This window comes from Quercus robur, chromosome 7 (assembly GCF_932294415.1).
Source record: "Quercus robur chromosome 7, dhQueRobu3.1, whole genome shotgun sequence".
Taxonomy (NCBI): Eukaryota; Viridiplantae; Streptophyta; class Magnoliopsida; order Fagales; family Fagaceae; genus Quercus; species Quercus robur.
In genome coordinates this window covers 41,404,235-41,417,678 of record NC_065540.1, presented here as the reverse complement: position 1 = coordinate 41,417,678, position 13,444 = coordinate 41,404,235, and the positions used below count along the sequence as shown (strand labels likewise).

General features: G+C 33.9%; 2 protein-coding genes across 3 annotated transcripts; both read left to right on the top strand.

The window, feature by feature from the left end:
• The first annotated feature begins 1,245 nt into the window (after positions 1–1,245).
• On the top strand, positions 1,246–12,365 carry LOC126693476 (F-box/kelch-repeat protein At3g23880-like). 2 transcript variants are annotated; one of them, XM_050389465.1, is made up of 2 exons: positions 1,246–2,551; positions 12,154–12,365. In XM_050389465.1, the coding sequence occupies exon 1, from the start codon at positions 1,364–1,366 to the stop codon at positions 2,531–2,533; it is 1,170 nt and encodes a 389-aa protein (XP_050245422.1). In that variant the 5' UTR covers positions 1,246–1,363; the 3' UTR covers positions 2,534–2,551; positions 12,154–12,365. The 2 variants fall into 2 exon arrangements, with proteins under 2 accessions (XP_050245422.1, XP_050245421.1); XM_050389464.1 differs by having other exon boundaries at positions 1,247–1,458; positions 11,025–12,365.
• LOC126693475 (F-box/kelch-repeat protein At3g23880-like) lies at positions 2,551–6,352 on the top strand. Its single transcript, XM_050389463.1, has one exon. It carries the CDS (start codon positions 5,080–5,082, stop codon positions 6,325–6,327), a length of 1,248 nt encoding a protein of 415 aa, XP_050245420.1. The 5' UTR covers positions 2,551–5,079; the 3' UTR covers positions 6,328–6,352.
• Positions 12,366–13,444: the final 1,079 nt, after the last annotated feature.

Sequence of the window (13,444 nt, the reverse complement as noted above, 5' to 3'; positions counted from 1 at the left end):
ATCTGCCAAGGTGGGAAACAGAAAATGGGATTGGAGCTAGTTCGAGGGGCAACATAGTATTTAGAAGAATTTTATGCTGCGAACAGAGTGGAGGAGGTTGTAAGGAATTCTAGCATCCAACCGATCAGATGGGTTCCACCCCAGGGGCAGACGTTCAAGGCAAATGTTGATGGGGTAGTTTTTGCAGAGCTAAAGGTTGTGGGAATAGGGGTGGTCATAAGGGATATGGAAGGGAAAGTCAAGGCAACTTTGTGTAAGAAGATAAATGCACCGTTCGGACCTGTGGAAGCAAAAGCCAAGGCGTTTGAAATGGGCATTCAACTTGAAAAGGATATGGGTATAAGGGATGTGTTGATTGAGGGAGACTCCTTAATTATGCAGCGCGCTTTGAACGAGTTGGCCTCACCTCCTCCATCAGTGGATGCAGTAATTGTGCGCATACAAGATGCGTCTGTAGATTTTATCACATAGCCTTCACACATGTAAGCCGTCAAGGGAACAAGCCAGCCCATCTTTTAGCAAAATATGCCAAGAGCATTGATAATATTTTAGTTTGGATTAAAGAGATTCCTTGTGTTATAGAGCAAGCTCTTATCTATGATGTAATGTCTTTCTAATGATTTAACAAAAATTTCAATCTTCTTATCAAATCAAAAAAAAAAAAAAAAAAAAAAAAAAGAAGAAGAATCTTATAATTGTATAACTTAATACTATAATTTACTTGTAAATCTTACTTTAGAATCTTATAATTGTATAAATTAGAACATTATTTCTATTTCATTTTTAAACTTTATTTCACGTTATCTTACTTATTTTTTTTAAAAAAAAAGTTATTTATATATCAGTTTTAAACATTACAACATTAAACCAAAATAAATAAATAAATAAAAAGAGCATTATTGCACACAAACAAGTTGAAATAGTAATTTGCTATTTTAAAAAAGTTCCTAAGTTTATTTTTATTTTTTAGATTTTTAACCTCTGGCATCCGCTTCTGATAATAACTCTTTATTATCAGAACAAGATACCAATCAGTTTTTTATGTAGACAGGAATTGAATCTCAAATTTCTTATACAACAATAAGAGACTTTATCAGTTGAGTTAACTGAACTTACGAATTTCTAAGTTTTAGTTAAACTAGCATATGTGATGATGCTAGTTTGTAATGGGGGGTTTTGTTTTGTTTTGATTTTTAAATAAAATCTTGATTTGGGTAAATTAATAAAAAAAAAAGGCCCTTATTAGGTCAATGAAAAAAAACCTATCTAAATAAAACCCTTATCGATCTATTCTTTGCCGCATAAATTAGAATTCAGAAACCCAAATCTGGTTGAATACCAGTCGATCTTAATCAAACCACCGATGTATCGATCTATACCGTTGTCCCACCGTCTCCCTGACGATCTCGTCTACGACATCCTGACTCGGCTGCCAGTGAAATCCTTAATCCGATTCAGGTGCGTTTCCGGATCTTGGTACTGCACAATCACCGACTCCGATTTCATTACCAAACACTTAGGACGAGCAAACTTATTATCCAATAACAACAATGGTTGTCTGTTATGTAATCCACATCGAATTGGTCAATATTCATCTTGCGATTATTTGTGTACGTTTGTTTGCAATACCGACCGCACATTGACAGAGATTTCTAGGTTTGAATTTCCTTCTTATGATGAGTGCTTGGTTGGTTTCTCTAATGGCATTATCTGCCTAGCTAATTATGCCGAAGAATTTAGTCACATATTATATTTGTGGAATCCAAGTATTAGAAAGTTTAAGAAGCTTCTAGCTACTCCCTTGATTGGCCCTTTCGATAATGCTGCTTTTGGTTTTGGCTATCATTTGCAAAACAATGACTACAAGATTCTGAGATTTGTGTTTTTTCGCACCTATCGTAGAGTAAAAGTTCCGCCTGCTGAGGCTGAGATTTACACATTGAGTACGGATTCGTGGAGAAGGGTTGTGATATCGGTGGAGTCATTTTGTGGGACTGGATCTAATGAATCAGTTGATTTTATTGAATCGTCAATCTGTTTATTCTTTAATGGAGCTTTGCACTCTTTAGCATATTCTCGGGATCATAATTTCATTTTGTCCTTTGATCTCAATGACGATAGATTCCGTAAGATATTGCTGCCTACAAATTACTTGAATGGAGTTTCTGTGTCTGCCGAATATCTTGCAGTGTTCAAGGGATCACTTGCTTTGATTGTTTTCGGTGAAGGTGTAGCTGAGAATAGTAACATATGCCACATATGGGTGATGAAGGAGTATGGTGTGGTCAAGTCTTGGACTAAAAGAAGTGTACCGATGGGAGAAGTTGAACGCTTTTTTGGCTGCACCATCAATGGGGAACTTCTGATTGAGAAGCACGGCCACAATCAGAGCCTTGCATTTGACCCTGAGAGTTTAAATGAGGAAATTCTTAGAATTCCAGAGCCCGCATGTATGATTTACGCTGCTAATTTTGTGGAGAGCCTAGTTTTACTTGATGGGCTAAACATCTCATCTCAATCAGAAAATTCGTAAGTTGGAGTTTCTAGCAAGGTAGTCATCTTTTTTAAGTTCATATTGATAACTAATTTGTTTTTTGGTATTGTATTCAGCTTCTAGAAAGCTTTGTTATCTATGTGCTTTGAAAAAAATGAATCTGTTACAATCTTGTGTTATCTCTGGGTTTGTTCTAGCCTTCTAGGCATGAAAGTGTTGCTTTTGATGTAGAAATCTAAAAAAATTATTAAAAGGAAATAGAGCTCTTTGGGGACAATGGCTATTATTTGTAAATTGAATTTTTGTGAGAAATGTTGTGCCCAATTTCTATGACTTTCAAAGAGTCAATAGTTATTCCTTGATCTATATCATCCATTTGGAAATATGTAGTGGGATGCATGGCAACTTGTATCTTTTAGAGGTGAAGTGTTCATCTTTTGGGAGAATTTCTTCAAAAATTGACATAAATCAATACTAAAAAATATGTGATAGGGTGTTTGGTTCTGAACATTATATTTTAATGGCTTATGGGTTGTCTGAATGTACCATTCTTATTCAAATACTAATGTTGTGCTATGTTCCTACAAAACTTCCAAAATAGTTAGCCATTGTATAAGAATTTTAGCAGAGAAAGCATATTGCACAGATATCACTAGCACCATCAACAACTGTAAATAATTATCAAGAAATTTTTTTTAGGCTGGCAACCAAATAATTATTAGGTAGGATCCAAATTGAGGAAAATACTTAAAACGAAACTATGCATTGGATGGCATTTGCTTCTAGGGGATCCTACATGTTCACTTTGTATTTTGATGTGATTGGGGAAAGATTCCGAGAGATAGTGCTCCTTGGCAATCACTTCAGTGGAATCCCTATAAATTTTAACAGTATTATGGTATCCAAGGGATTTCTGGCTTGAATTAATTTTGGTGAAGTTGAAGCAATTGTAGGGAGTGAGATATGTGGCATATGGGTCATGAAGGAGTATGGTTGCATTGAGTCTTGGACTAAACAAGTTGTACTACCACTTCATCAAGTTTCTCAGTTCTTTGGGTTTGTTAACAATGACGAAATTCTAATTGACAGATTTGGCAGGCTTGTGTCTTTAAACTCTTAGTATCTATATGAGTACAATCGGGTATCATATAAGCCAACATAGATTTTGTATACAACTACTTACATAGAGAGTTTAGTTTTACTTCATGGGGCAAATGCAAATTTTGTGAATTTGGAGAAGAAAAGTCATTTTTCGTAGCATATGAAAGTTATTGGAAGATTTTTTTCAGCCTATTCAACATGAAGCAAATAATTATTTCTTGTACCCTTTGTTTCCTATTGCTATACGTTTGAAGTATTCCTTTATGTTTAGATTGTTATGCATGTGACAATCCCCAGCTCTTCAGCTTGGGATATAATTAGACTTGAGCATCCTCATGTTCAGTGGTGGAAATTGATTTGGTTCCCAAACTCCATTCCAAAACCTTCATCCTTCATTGGCTTTCTCTTAAGAGTAGGTTTTCTTCCTATGAATTTAGGCTTCTCTATTGGGAGTATAAGGGTTATGTCCCTTGTGTTTTATGCATAAATCAACTAGAGAACAGGGACCATTTATTATTTCAATTCCTTTTATCTAAAAGAATATGGGTTCATGTGAGGCATTTGTGCCTTGGAAATAACCCTTGCTTTTGTTCGAATGATGTTATCCAAATTCAATGGTGTATAAATGATATGAATGATAGAGAGATTTAATATCAGAACTCGAAAGCTGGCACTTTCTGCTGCTATATATCATATATAGTTGCAGACAAATGCTTGCACTTACAATGGTTCTATTAAATTCGAGGACGTGATCTTGAAGACAATTAAGTTGGATATCAAGGTCTGAGTTGATTTCTGCGAGGAGTGAAGGCTTTGCCAGTCAGTAAGTTAATTTGTGTTAATTGGGATGATTCTGCCAATGTATTTGGTTCTTGTTTGTCCTGTGAAAGTTGTAAAAGGTTTTGCTTTGTTGTTGGTTAGTTCAGATCTTTGTTTGTTGTTTCTTCCTCCGTTTCCTTGTTAGAAGTGTGGTTGGTGTGGTTTTATTTTGTTTCCTGTTTGTTTTCCTCAGGCTTTAGGTTGTGCCTTCTGTACAATAGTTAGTAGTCCTTGGCGGCTTGTTCAATGAATTATTCATTCCAAAAAATTGATTTAACACAATTTCATTTCATTTGTGTTGTTGTGACTCAAAGTTGTGCAGAAAAAATGGATATGCTTAAGCTCTTAGGCTGCAACCTGATAAGTTTTCCATTAGATAAGGGTGGAATAGAAAATAAGTTGTACGCTTTATATAATTGGTAGAGATCGTGTTTTAGCTCCTTCAAATTGGAAGTAATTATTGAATTGCCTAAACCACTCCCCACCTCTAACTCTTAAGGATGTCAAACTTGTAGTTGAATGCCCTAATTTTATATCAGTTTGGTGTTTGGAATTTTCTTCCTTTTCTTTCTTTTGGGGTGAATCCTCTGGTGAAAGTCATGATTTTTGGAACGCCTGGGTTCACAACAACAACTTACCTTTAAAATAAAATAAAATGAAAGGACATGCAATTCAGAAATCAAGATCTGCCTCAGACGTTGAAGATCAGACCTTTGAAAAATCGTTACTGTATCATATCAGAAACACTGATGTCTCAGTCACCGTTGTTCCAGCTTCTACTGGACGACCTTGTATACGAGATCCTCACTTGGGTACCAGTGAAATCCTTGATCCGATTTAGGTGTGTTTCCAAATCTTGGTACTCCACAATCACCAGCCACAAATTCATTAAGACTCACCTTGACCGAGCTAAATCTTCATCAAATAACAACAATGACTATTTGTTATATAAATCACAAAGAATGTCATCATCCCCCAATGAATTGTGTACGATTGTTCACAATAGTGACCGCACTTCGTCTGAGATTTCTAGGTTTCAAATCCCCGATTATTTTGTTTATATAGTTGGCTTCTGTAACGGCATGTTCCTCAGTGCTGATGATGACTATGACCATGGTCACGTAGTATATTTGTGGAACCCAAGCATTAGAAAGTATAAAAAGCTTCCACCAAGTCACTTCATTCATCCCTTTGGTCCCTCAGATTATTGTTTCACATTTGGACTTGCCTATCATTATCAAAACAATGACTACAAGATTCTAAAACTTATTTATGAATACTCTCCTGGAGAAAAAGTGCCGCCAGCTGAGGCCGAGGTTTACACATTGAGTACAGATTCATGGAGAAGGTTTGTAATATCTGTGGAGTCCTCAAGTGGGTCTAGACCCATTGGATCTGTTGATTATCTAAATGAGTCCCGCCTTTTATTTTTTAATGGAGCTCTACACTCTATAGCATGTTCTGAGGACTACAAATTTATTTTGTCCTTTGACGTCAATGATGAGAGATTCCGGGAGATATTGCTTCCTCAAAATTACTTAGATGGTGTTTCTCTACTTTTTGAAGCTCTTGCAGTGTTCAAGGGATCACTCACATTGTTTGTTTTTGGTGAAGCTCTAGCTGACAAGAGTAATCTATGCCACCTATGGGTAATGAAGAAGTATGGTGTGGTTGAGTCTTGGACTAAAAAATCTATACAAGGGAAAGAAGCTGCAGAATTCTTTGACTGCATCGTTGACGGCACAGTCAAAGGGGAACGTTATACGTTTTGGCCCTTTTGGAAGCTTTCATTTGACCCTGAGAGTTTAAACAAGGAAATTTTTAGAATTCCAAATGCTGGATGTATAATTAATGCAACTAATTTTGTGGAAAGCTTAGTTTTACTTGATGGGATAAACATCTCACAGGAATGAGAAAATTAGCAAGGTTGAAATTCTAGCAAGGTAATCATCTTTTTGAAATTCATATTGACAACTCATTATGCTGTTAGAAATTTATTTATTTATTTATGTTGTACTTTGTGAATAAATGAATTCGGCATTATATTGTGTTTTCTTTCCATTTTTTCTAGGCATACTAGTATTGGCAGTATTGCTATTAATGTAGAATCTTTCTTTTTGTTTTTTTTTTTTGGTTGAGAAAAGCTATTAATGTAGAATCTAAATCTTTGTGAACTATGGCTATTACTTGGTGGTACCCTTAATTGTAATTGTTTTAACAAACCATATTGGATGTCATGTATATAAACCTTCAAAATAAATTGAATTGCACCTTCTCACATGTATGATGTATCTCTGTCACCCACTGAATTCCTAAAGAGTTACTACTAAATGTACTAAAATCAACACTAATAGCCTTCCGCTAACATGTAATTGTTTGACACCATTAGCTCCAGCAATCAACCTAATGGCTTGTGTGGCTTGTAGGTTGTCCAAATCTACCATTTTTATCAAGCTTTTTTAAATAATATTGATAAGGCCATACTATGATACTTCAAAATTTCCAGAATCTGTTAGTCACTTCATAGCACGTAGAAAGCTTCTGCAGTTTTAACAGGTATCATAGCGCTGTCCACAAGTGTAAATGATTATGAATTAATTTTCTTTAGGCTGGCAACCAAGGGATTATGAATTTATGAGGTAGGATCTGAATTTAGGAACATACTTTCTATGAATCACAGTCACTGCCATTGGATGGCATTTCCTCCTAAGGTATCCTACACGTGGAAGATTCTGAGAGATAATGCCTTTCTGCTTTTACTTGCTTGGGATCTGTTGAAGGATTTGCAATGACCATAGTATTCAAGGGATTGCCGGGTTTGATTAATTTCAGTGAAGCTGAAAGGATTATAGGGTGTGTGGTATGCTGAATATAGGGTGATAAAGGAGAATGGTTGTGTTGAGTCTTGTACTAAACAAATTGTACTACCACTGCATCAAGTTTCATGTTTTTTTGGCTTCACTGGCAATGATCAACCTCTAATTGATTGGTTTGCTGGCTCATTTTGTGTAACTCTTAGCATTTATAATCCCCACTAGGAGTTCCGCTTATCTGATACACAATTTTGGTGGGTGGGATCATGTATATGTGGTTTACTCCCTTGAGGTGGGTCCAAATGGCCCTGCCATGGGGAGATTCCACGTTATCCAAAAAAAAAAAAAAACTCTTAGCATTATATCAGAGCTATTGAGGGATTTGGTCATTCTATGCAAATCATATGCTTAGTACTGTAGTACGAAATTGTTATCTTGATTGTTGCTCTTTCTTTCCTATTAATTGCCTTGTGTTAATATTCCTATGCACATGCTATAAAAAACTCTTAGCGTTTTTATGAGTTTCAATCTTGGTAATTTTATGCCCATCATGATGCCATATACAACCACTTACCTAAGAGCACTATCAATAGTGGTGTTAAATAGCTATATAGCTATTTTTAGCACCACTAAATATCAAAATGTACTCTCCAATAGTGGAGCCAAACCTGTATTTTTTGGCTCCACATCTACCTGTGCATTGTAGTTGAAAGGTAAATTTTTTGTTTTTTTTGTTTTTAGGTTTATTTATTTATTATTTATTTTTTTTAATTTATAATTTTGCGTTCCCACTACTTTGTCTCTCTCCTCCCTACCTCTCCGTGTCTCTCCCAATGTCCACCATACGTTCACACTACTTTTGATTGTGGTTATGTTTTGATGGTTGAATGAAATATTATTTTATTGTAATATTTATATTATTTTATTGTGTTAAAAGCTAAAATAAAACCACTGTTGTTGGATGTAAGAAGGTAAAATAGATAAAATGACTTTTTGTGGTATTAAAAAGCTAAAAATTTGGCTCCACTGCTGTGATACTCTAAAGTGCTTACTTTTACAAAGTGGGGCAAGTCCAGATTATCTGAATTAATTAGAATAAGAAAACGCAGATGATGGCTAAGTTACAATCTTTTTTAAAAATCATCTTGGGTTGAACATGGGTGCTATTGGGGATTTTGTCATTCTATGCAAATCAAGTTTAGAACGATTTTATTATCTTCATTGCTGTCCTTTCTTTCCCATTCCCTTGTGTTAATATTGCTATGCACATGCTAGAATGTGACTCAAAGTCATGCACAACTAGATTAGCGTAAGCTCTTTGGCTACAACCTGAGTGTTAGGAAGGAAAAAAAAGGACATAAAAGCACGGTATGTTCAAGAAAAAAGAAAAGAAAAATAATACTCTATATAGTTGATTGAGATCCTCTTCTTGGAGACTCTCAAAAAAAAAAAAAAAGAAAAAAAAAGATTCTCGTCTTGGTCTTTAAAATTGGTAGCAATTAGTGGATATCTCACGTGATGCGTGGTGCATTTTAATAAATTTAGTAAAAAATTATTTATAATCCATTAATTTCATGAATACTATTATTGTTTGTCATAATTAAACTATGAAGTTTTCTAGTAAAACAAAAGTGAAACTAAATAAATTGGGGAAAAATTCTTGTAGTTTATGCAACCAACAAATGTCACCATATTACGTTCACATTGTCACCTACAAACCTGGTGGTTCATAGGTGTCTTTCTTGTATAATTTATGCTTTATATATAGATTTTATAATATTAATTTCTATATTTCTCATGCCGCTAAAGTCTCTATCTCCACTATATCAACACCTATAATTTTTATGTCAGTGAAAGTAGTTTTACTATGGTATAAAATTGCATTGCTATGGCTTGTGCATCATTTTTGAAAGTGAAATCATGTAGAAAATTGGCTACAAATTAAAATCGAAGTAATAATCTTTCACTAATTTTAGAGACAATTATCAAGAACTTGATACAGGAAAATTGCAAGGAAAGTCTACTAATATTATTTCATACATATGCTTTGACATGAAAGTGTTAACAAATGATTTAATAAGAATTTAAGCATGGGTTAACCTTAAAAGAATGTAGAAAGTTCAAAATTGCAAAGAGAATTTATTAGTCAATCATTGTTTAAAAAATAAAATCAAGATTAATCAAGACTTTCTCTTGTATAATTTACAATAAACAAACATGCAATCCTTTAATAATAGAAAACCCACTTGCCTTTGATAAAAAACCGAGAGGTTGGGGGAGGGGCTGGTTATAGAAAAGACAATAAAAGAAAAGAGTTAAAAAAACATATAAAGGCTAGAATGATATAGTTTTGTGGCAAGAAGGGATAAATGAGTTTCTCAACTCTTTTGAGATGCAGGCCTTTCTGCTAAACGATTATTTAAAACATTAAACTCAAAATCTAGTATAGAAATTACATTTCCGTGTAATCCAAACTATGGTTCATATTTTTCTTTATTTTACGTTTCTTTCATTCTTTTGTTATCTTATCTAAATGCTCTTCTAGGATCAAAGTACGTATAGTATGGATAGGAGGCCTATTATTTTAAACAGTCTCATTGCACAAGTGATGAAACAAAGCTACCGTATAGCTTGACCTTACAACAAGAAGTCAACGACTAACTCCTTGAGAGTTGAGTCCTTTTTTTATTTATTTTTTTAAGTTGAATCTTGAGACCCATGATCTCTTTAAACTTGTTGGTTTGATTAAGAGTGTGTTTGAATACTGTTTATTTTACTGAAATTGAAAACTTATTGTTGAAAATAAATTATTAAACTCTATGGGTAGATTATTATTATTATTATTTTTGGATAACTTTACAGGTAGATTATTGTAATAACTATTAAACCAGAAGATTTTATTTATTTATTAATTTTTTTAACAACCAGAAGAATCATATAATTGGGTTACTTAATACTATAATTTACTTGTAAATCTTCCTTTAGACTGTTATCGTATTATATGCTTTATCATTAGACCAAGATACCAATTAGTTTTAGGTGTAGGTGAGGATTGAACAAAAAATCTCTTATACAACTATGATAAAGATTTTACCAATTGAGCTAATTGAAAGTTACAAATTTCTAAGTTTTAATTAAACTAGCATGTGTGATGATGCTAGTTTATAACGGCGTTTTGTTTTGTTTTGATTCTTTTAAAAAGTAAAATCTTAATTTGGGTAAATTAATAAAAAATGATAAAATACAAAATTGACCCTCTAAATTTCATTAGATTTCATTTCAGTTCTCTAACTTTACTTTTGTTTATTTTAGTCCTCTAATTTTCAAATTTATTCAATTAAGACTATTTTATCAACTTTTGTTATATGTTGTGGTTAATTTTTCAATTTTATAAATTTTTCTTCAAATTTTTTAAATTAAAAAAATTTAATTAATGAATGAGAAATATTTTTCAGATTTTTTTTTTTCAAAAAATTTTAACAAAAGATAACGAAAATACTTTAATTGAATAAATTAAAAAACTTAAAGGACTAAAAAAAAAAAAAAAAAGGGTTAAGATGGGGGTGGGTGGGGATTAGGTCAATAAAAAAAAAAAAAAAGAGTCTAAATAAAACCCTTATCGATCTATATTCTTTGCCGCATAAATTAGAATTCAGAAACCTAAATCTGGTTGAATACCAGTCGATCCTAATTAAACCACCGATGTATCGATCTAAACCGTTGTCCCAGCGTCTCCCTGACGATCTCGTCTACGACATCCTGACTCGGCTGCCAGTGAAATCCTTAATCCGATTCAGGTGCGTTTCCAGATCTTGGTACTGCACAATCACCGACTCCGATTTCATTACCAAACACTTAGACCGAGCAAACTTATTATCCAATAGCCACAATGGTTATCTGTTATGCAATCCAAGTATTAGAAATGGTCAATATTCATCTTGCGATTATTTGTGTACGTTTGTTTGCAATACCGACCGCACATTGACGGAGATTTCTAGGTTTGAATTTCCTTCTAATGATGAGCGCTTTTTGGTTGGTTTCTCTAATGGCATTATCTGCCTAGCTAATTATGACGAAGAATTTAGTCACATATTATATTTGTGGAATCCAAGTATTAGAAAGTTTAAGAAGCTTCTAGCACCTCCTACTTCCTTGATTGAGCCTTTTCATGAATCTGCTGCTTTTGGTTTTGGCTATCATTCTCAAAACAATGACTACAAGATTCTGAGATTGAGATCTCTGTATATTTGGATCGATCGCGGAGTAAAAGTTCGGCCTGCTGAGGCTGAGATTTACACATTGAGTACGGATTCGTGGAGAAGGGTTGTGATATCGGTGGAGTCATTTTGTGGGACTGGATCTAATGAATCAGTTGATTTTATTGAATCGTCACTCTGTTTATTCTTTAATAGAGCTTTGCACTCTATAGCATCTTCTTGGGGTCATAGATTCATTTTGTCATTTGATGTCAATGACGAGAGATTCCGTAAGATATTGCTGCCTCCAAATTACTTGGATGGAGTTGCTGTGGATGCTGAAAATCTTGCAGTATTCAAGGGATCGCTTGCTTTGATTGTTTTCGGTGAAGATGTAGCTGAGAATAGTAACGTATGCCACATATGGGTGATGAAGAAGTATGGTGTGGTCGAGTCTTGGACTAAAAGAAGTGTACCGATGGCGATGGTGGCGATGGGAGAAGTTGAACGCCCTTTTGGCTGTACCATCAATGGGGAACTTCTGATTGAGAAGTATGGCCCCACTCAGAGCCTTGCATTTGACCCTGACAGTTTAAATGAGGAAATTCTTAGAATTCCAGAGGCTGCATGTATGATTTACACTGCTAATTTTGTGGAGAGCCTGGTTTTACTTGATGGGCTAAACATCTCATCTCAATCAGAAAATTAGTAAGTTGGAGTTTCTAGCAAGGTAGTCATCTTTTTTAAGTTCATATTGATAACTAATTTGTTTTGTGGTATTGTATTCAGCTGCTAGAAAGCTTTGTTATCTACGTGCTTTGAATAAAATGAATCTGTTACAATCTTGTATTATCTCTGGGTTTGTTCTAGGCATGAAAGTGTTGCTTTTGATGTAGAAATCTAAAATTTTTATTAAAAAGAAATGGAGCTCTTTGGGGATAATGGCTATTATTTGTAAATTGAATTTTTGTGAGAAATGTTGTGCACATTCTCTAATATGGCGTGACACTTTGATACATACATTTTTTTTATTTTTTATTTTATTTTATTATTATTTTTTTTTGTGGTTGTGAGTGTCACTGTGAAACATACGTGCCAACATAATCTCATTTTATTGGTCATAACTTAATGAGTACTAGTTTTGGAGTCAGATTGACAATCAAAATTTGTTTTGCCTATAAACTGTTGATTCTTTGTGACGGGTATACAACTAGCAACCATGCTTCTCTCTCAAATGGTACGTAGAAATGAGTTATCTTACTACTATGCTTGTAGAAGATCATTTGATGCATGCGTTGGATGCATGAGATGCTGTCAAAGCCAAAAAGAGGCTTTTGGAAGGACTGCTTTCTAACAAATTAAAAGCAGCCACCGTAGAATATAAGAAATTAACAATCGGGATGAAATAACTAATTCTGTGTTGCCTTCACTTTCTACTTATTGACAATCTGATTTATCAATGTTATTTATCTTCAAAAATAAAATTCTATTCCCAAAATTTATGGCTACAAATGTACATTATCTTCTCCATCTTAAAATCATGAATGTAAACCTAGTCAATATTATCTGGGTTTTTTCCCCTCAGCTTCATTCTTCTCAAATTATCTAAGCTTCCTTAAGCTAGTATATTGTATACAAACTAATATGGTGTATTCTATGACTTCCAAAGAGTCAATAGTCATTCCTTGATCTATATCATCTGTTTGGAAATATGTAGTGGGATGCATGGCAACTTGTATCTTTTAGAGGTGAAGTGTTTATCTTTTGGGAGAATTTCTTCAACAATTAACATAAATCAATACTAAAAAATATGATAGGATGTTTGGTTCTGAACATTATATTTTAATGGCTTATGGGTTGTTCGAATCTACCATTCTTATTCAAATACTAATGTTGTGATATGTTCCTACAAAACTTCCAAAATAGTTAGCCATTGTATAAGAGTTTTAGTAGAGAAAGCATATTGCACAGATATCACTAGCACCATCAACAAGTGCAAATAATTATCAAGAAATTTTCTT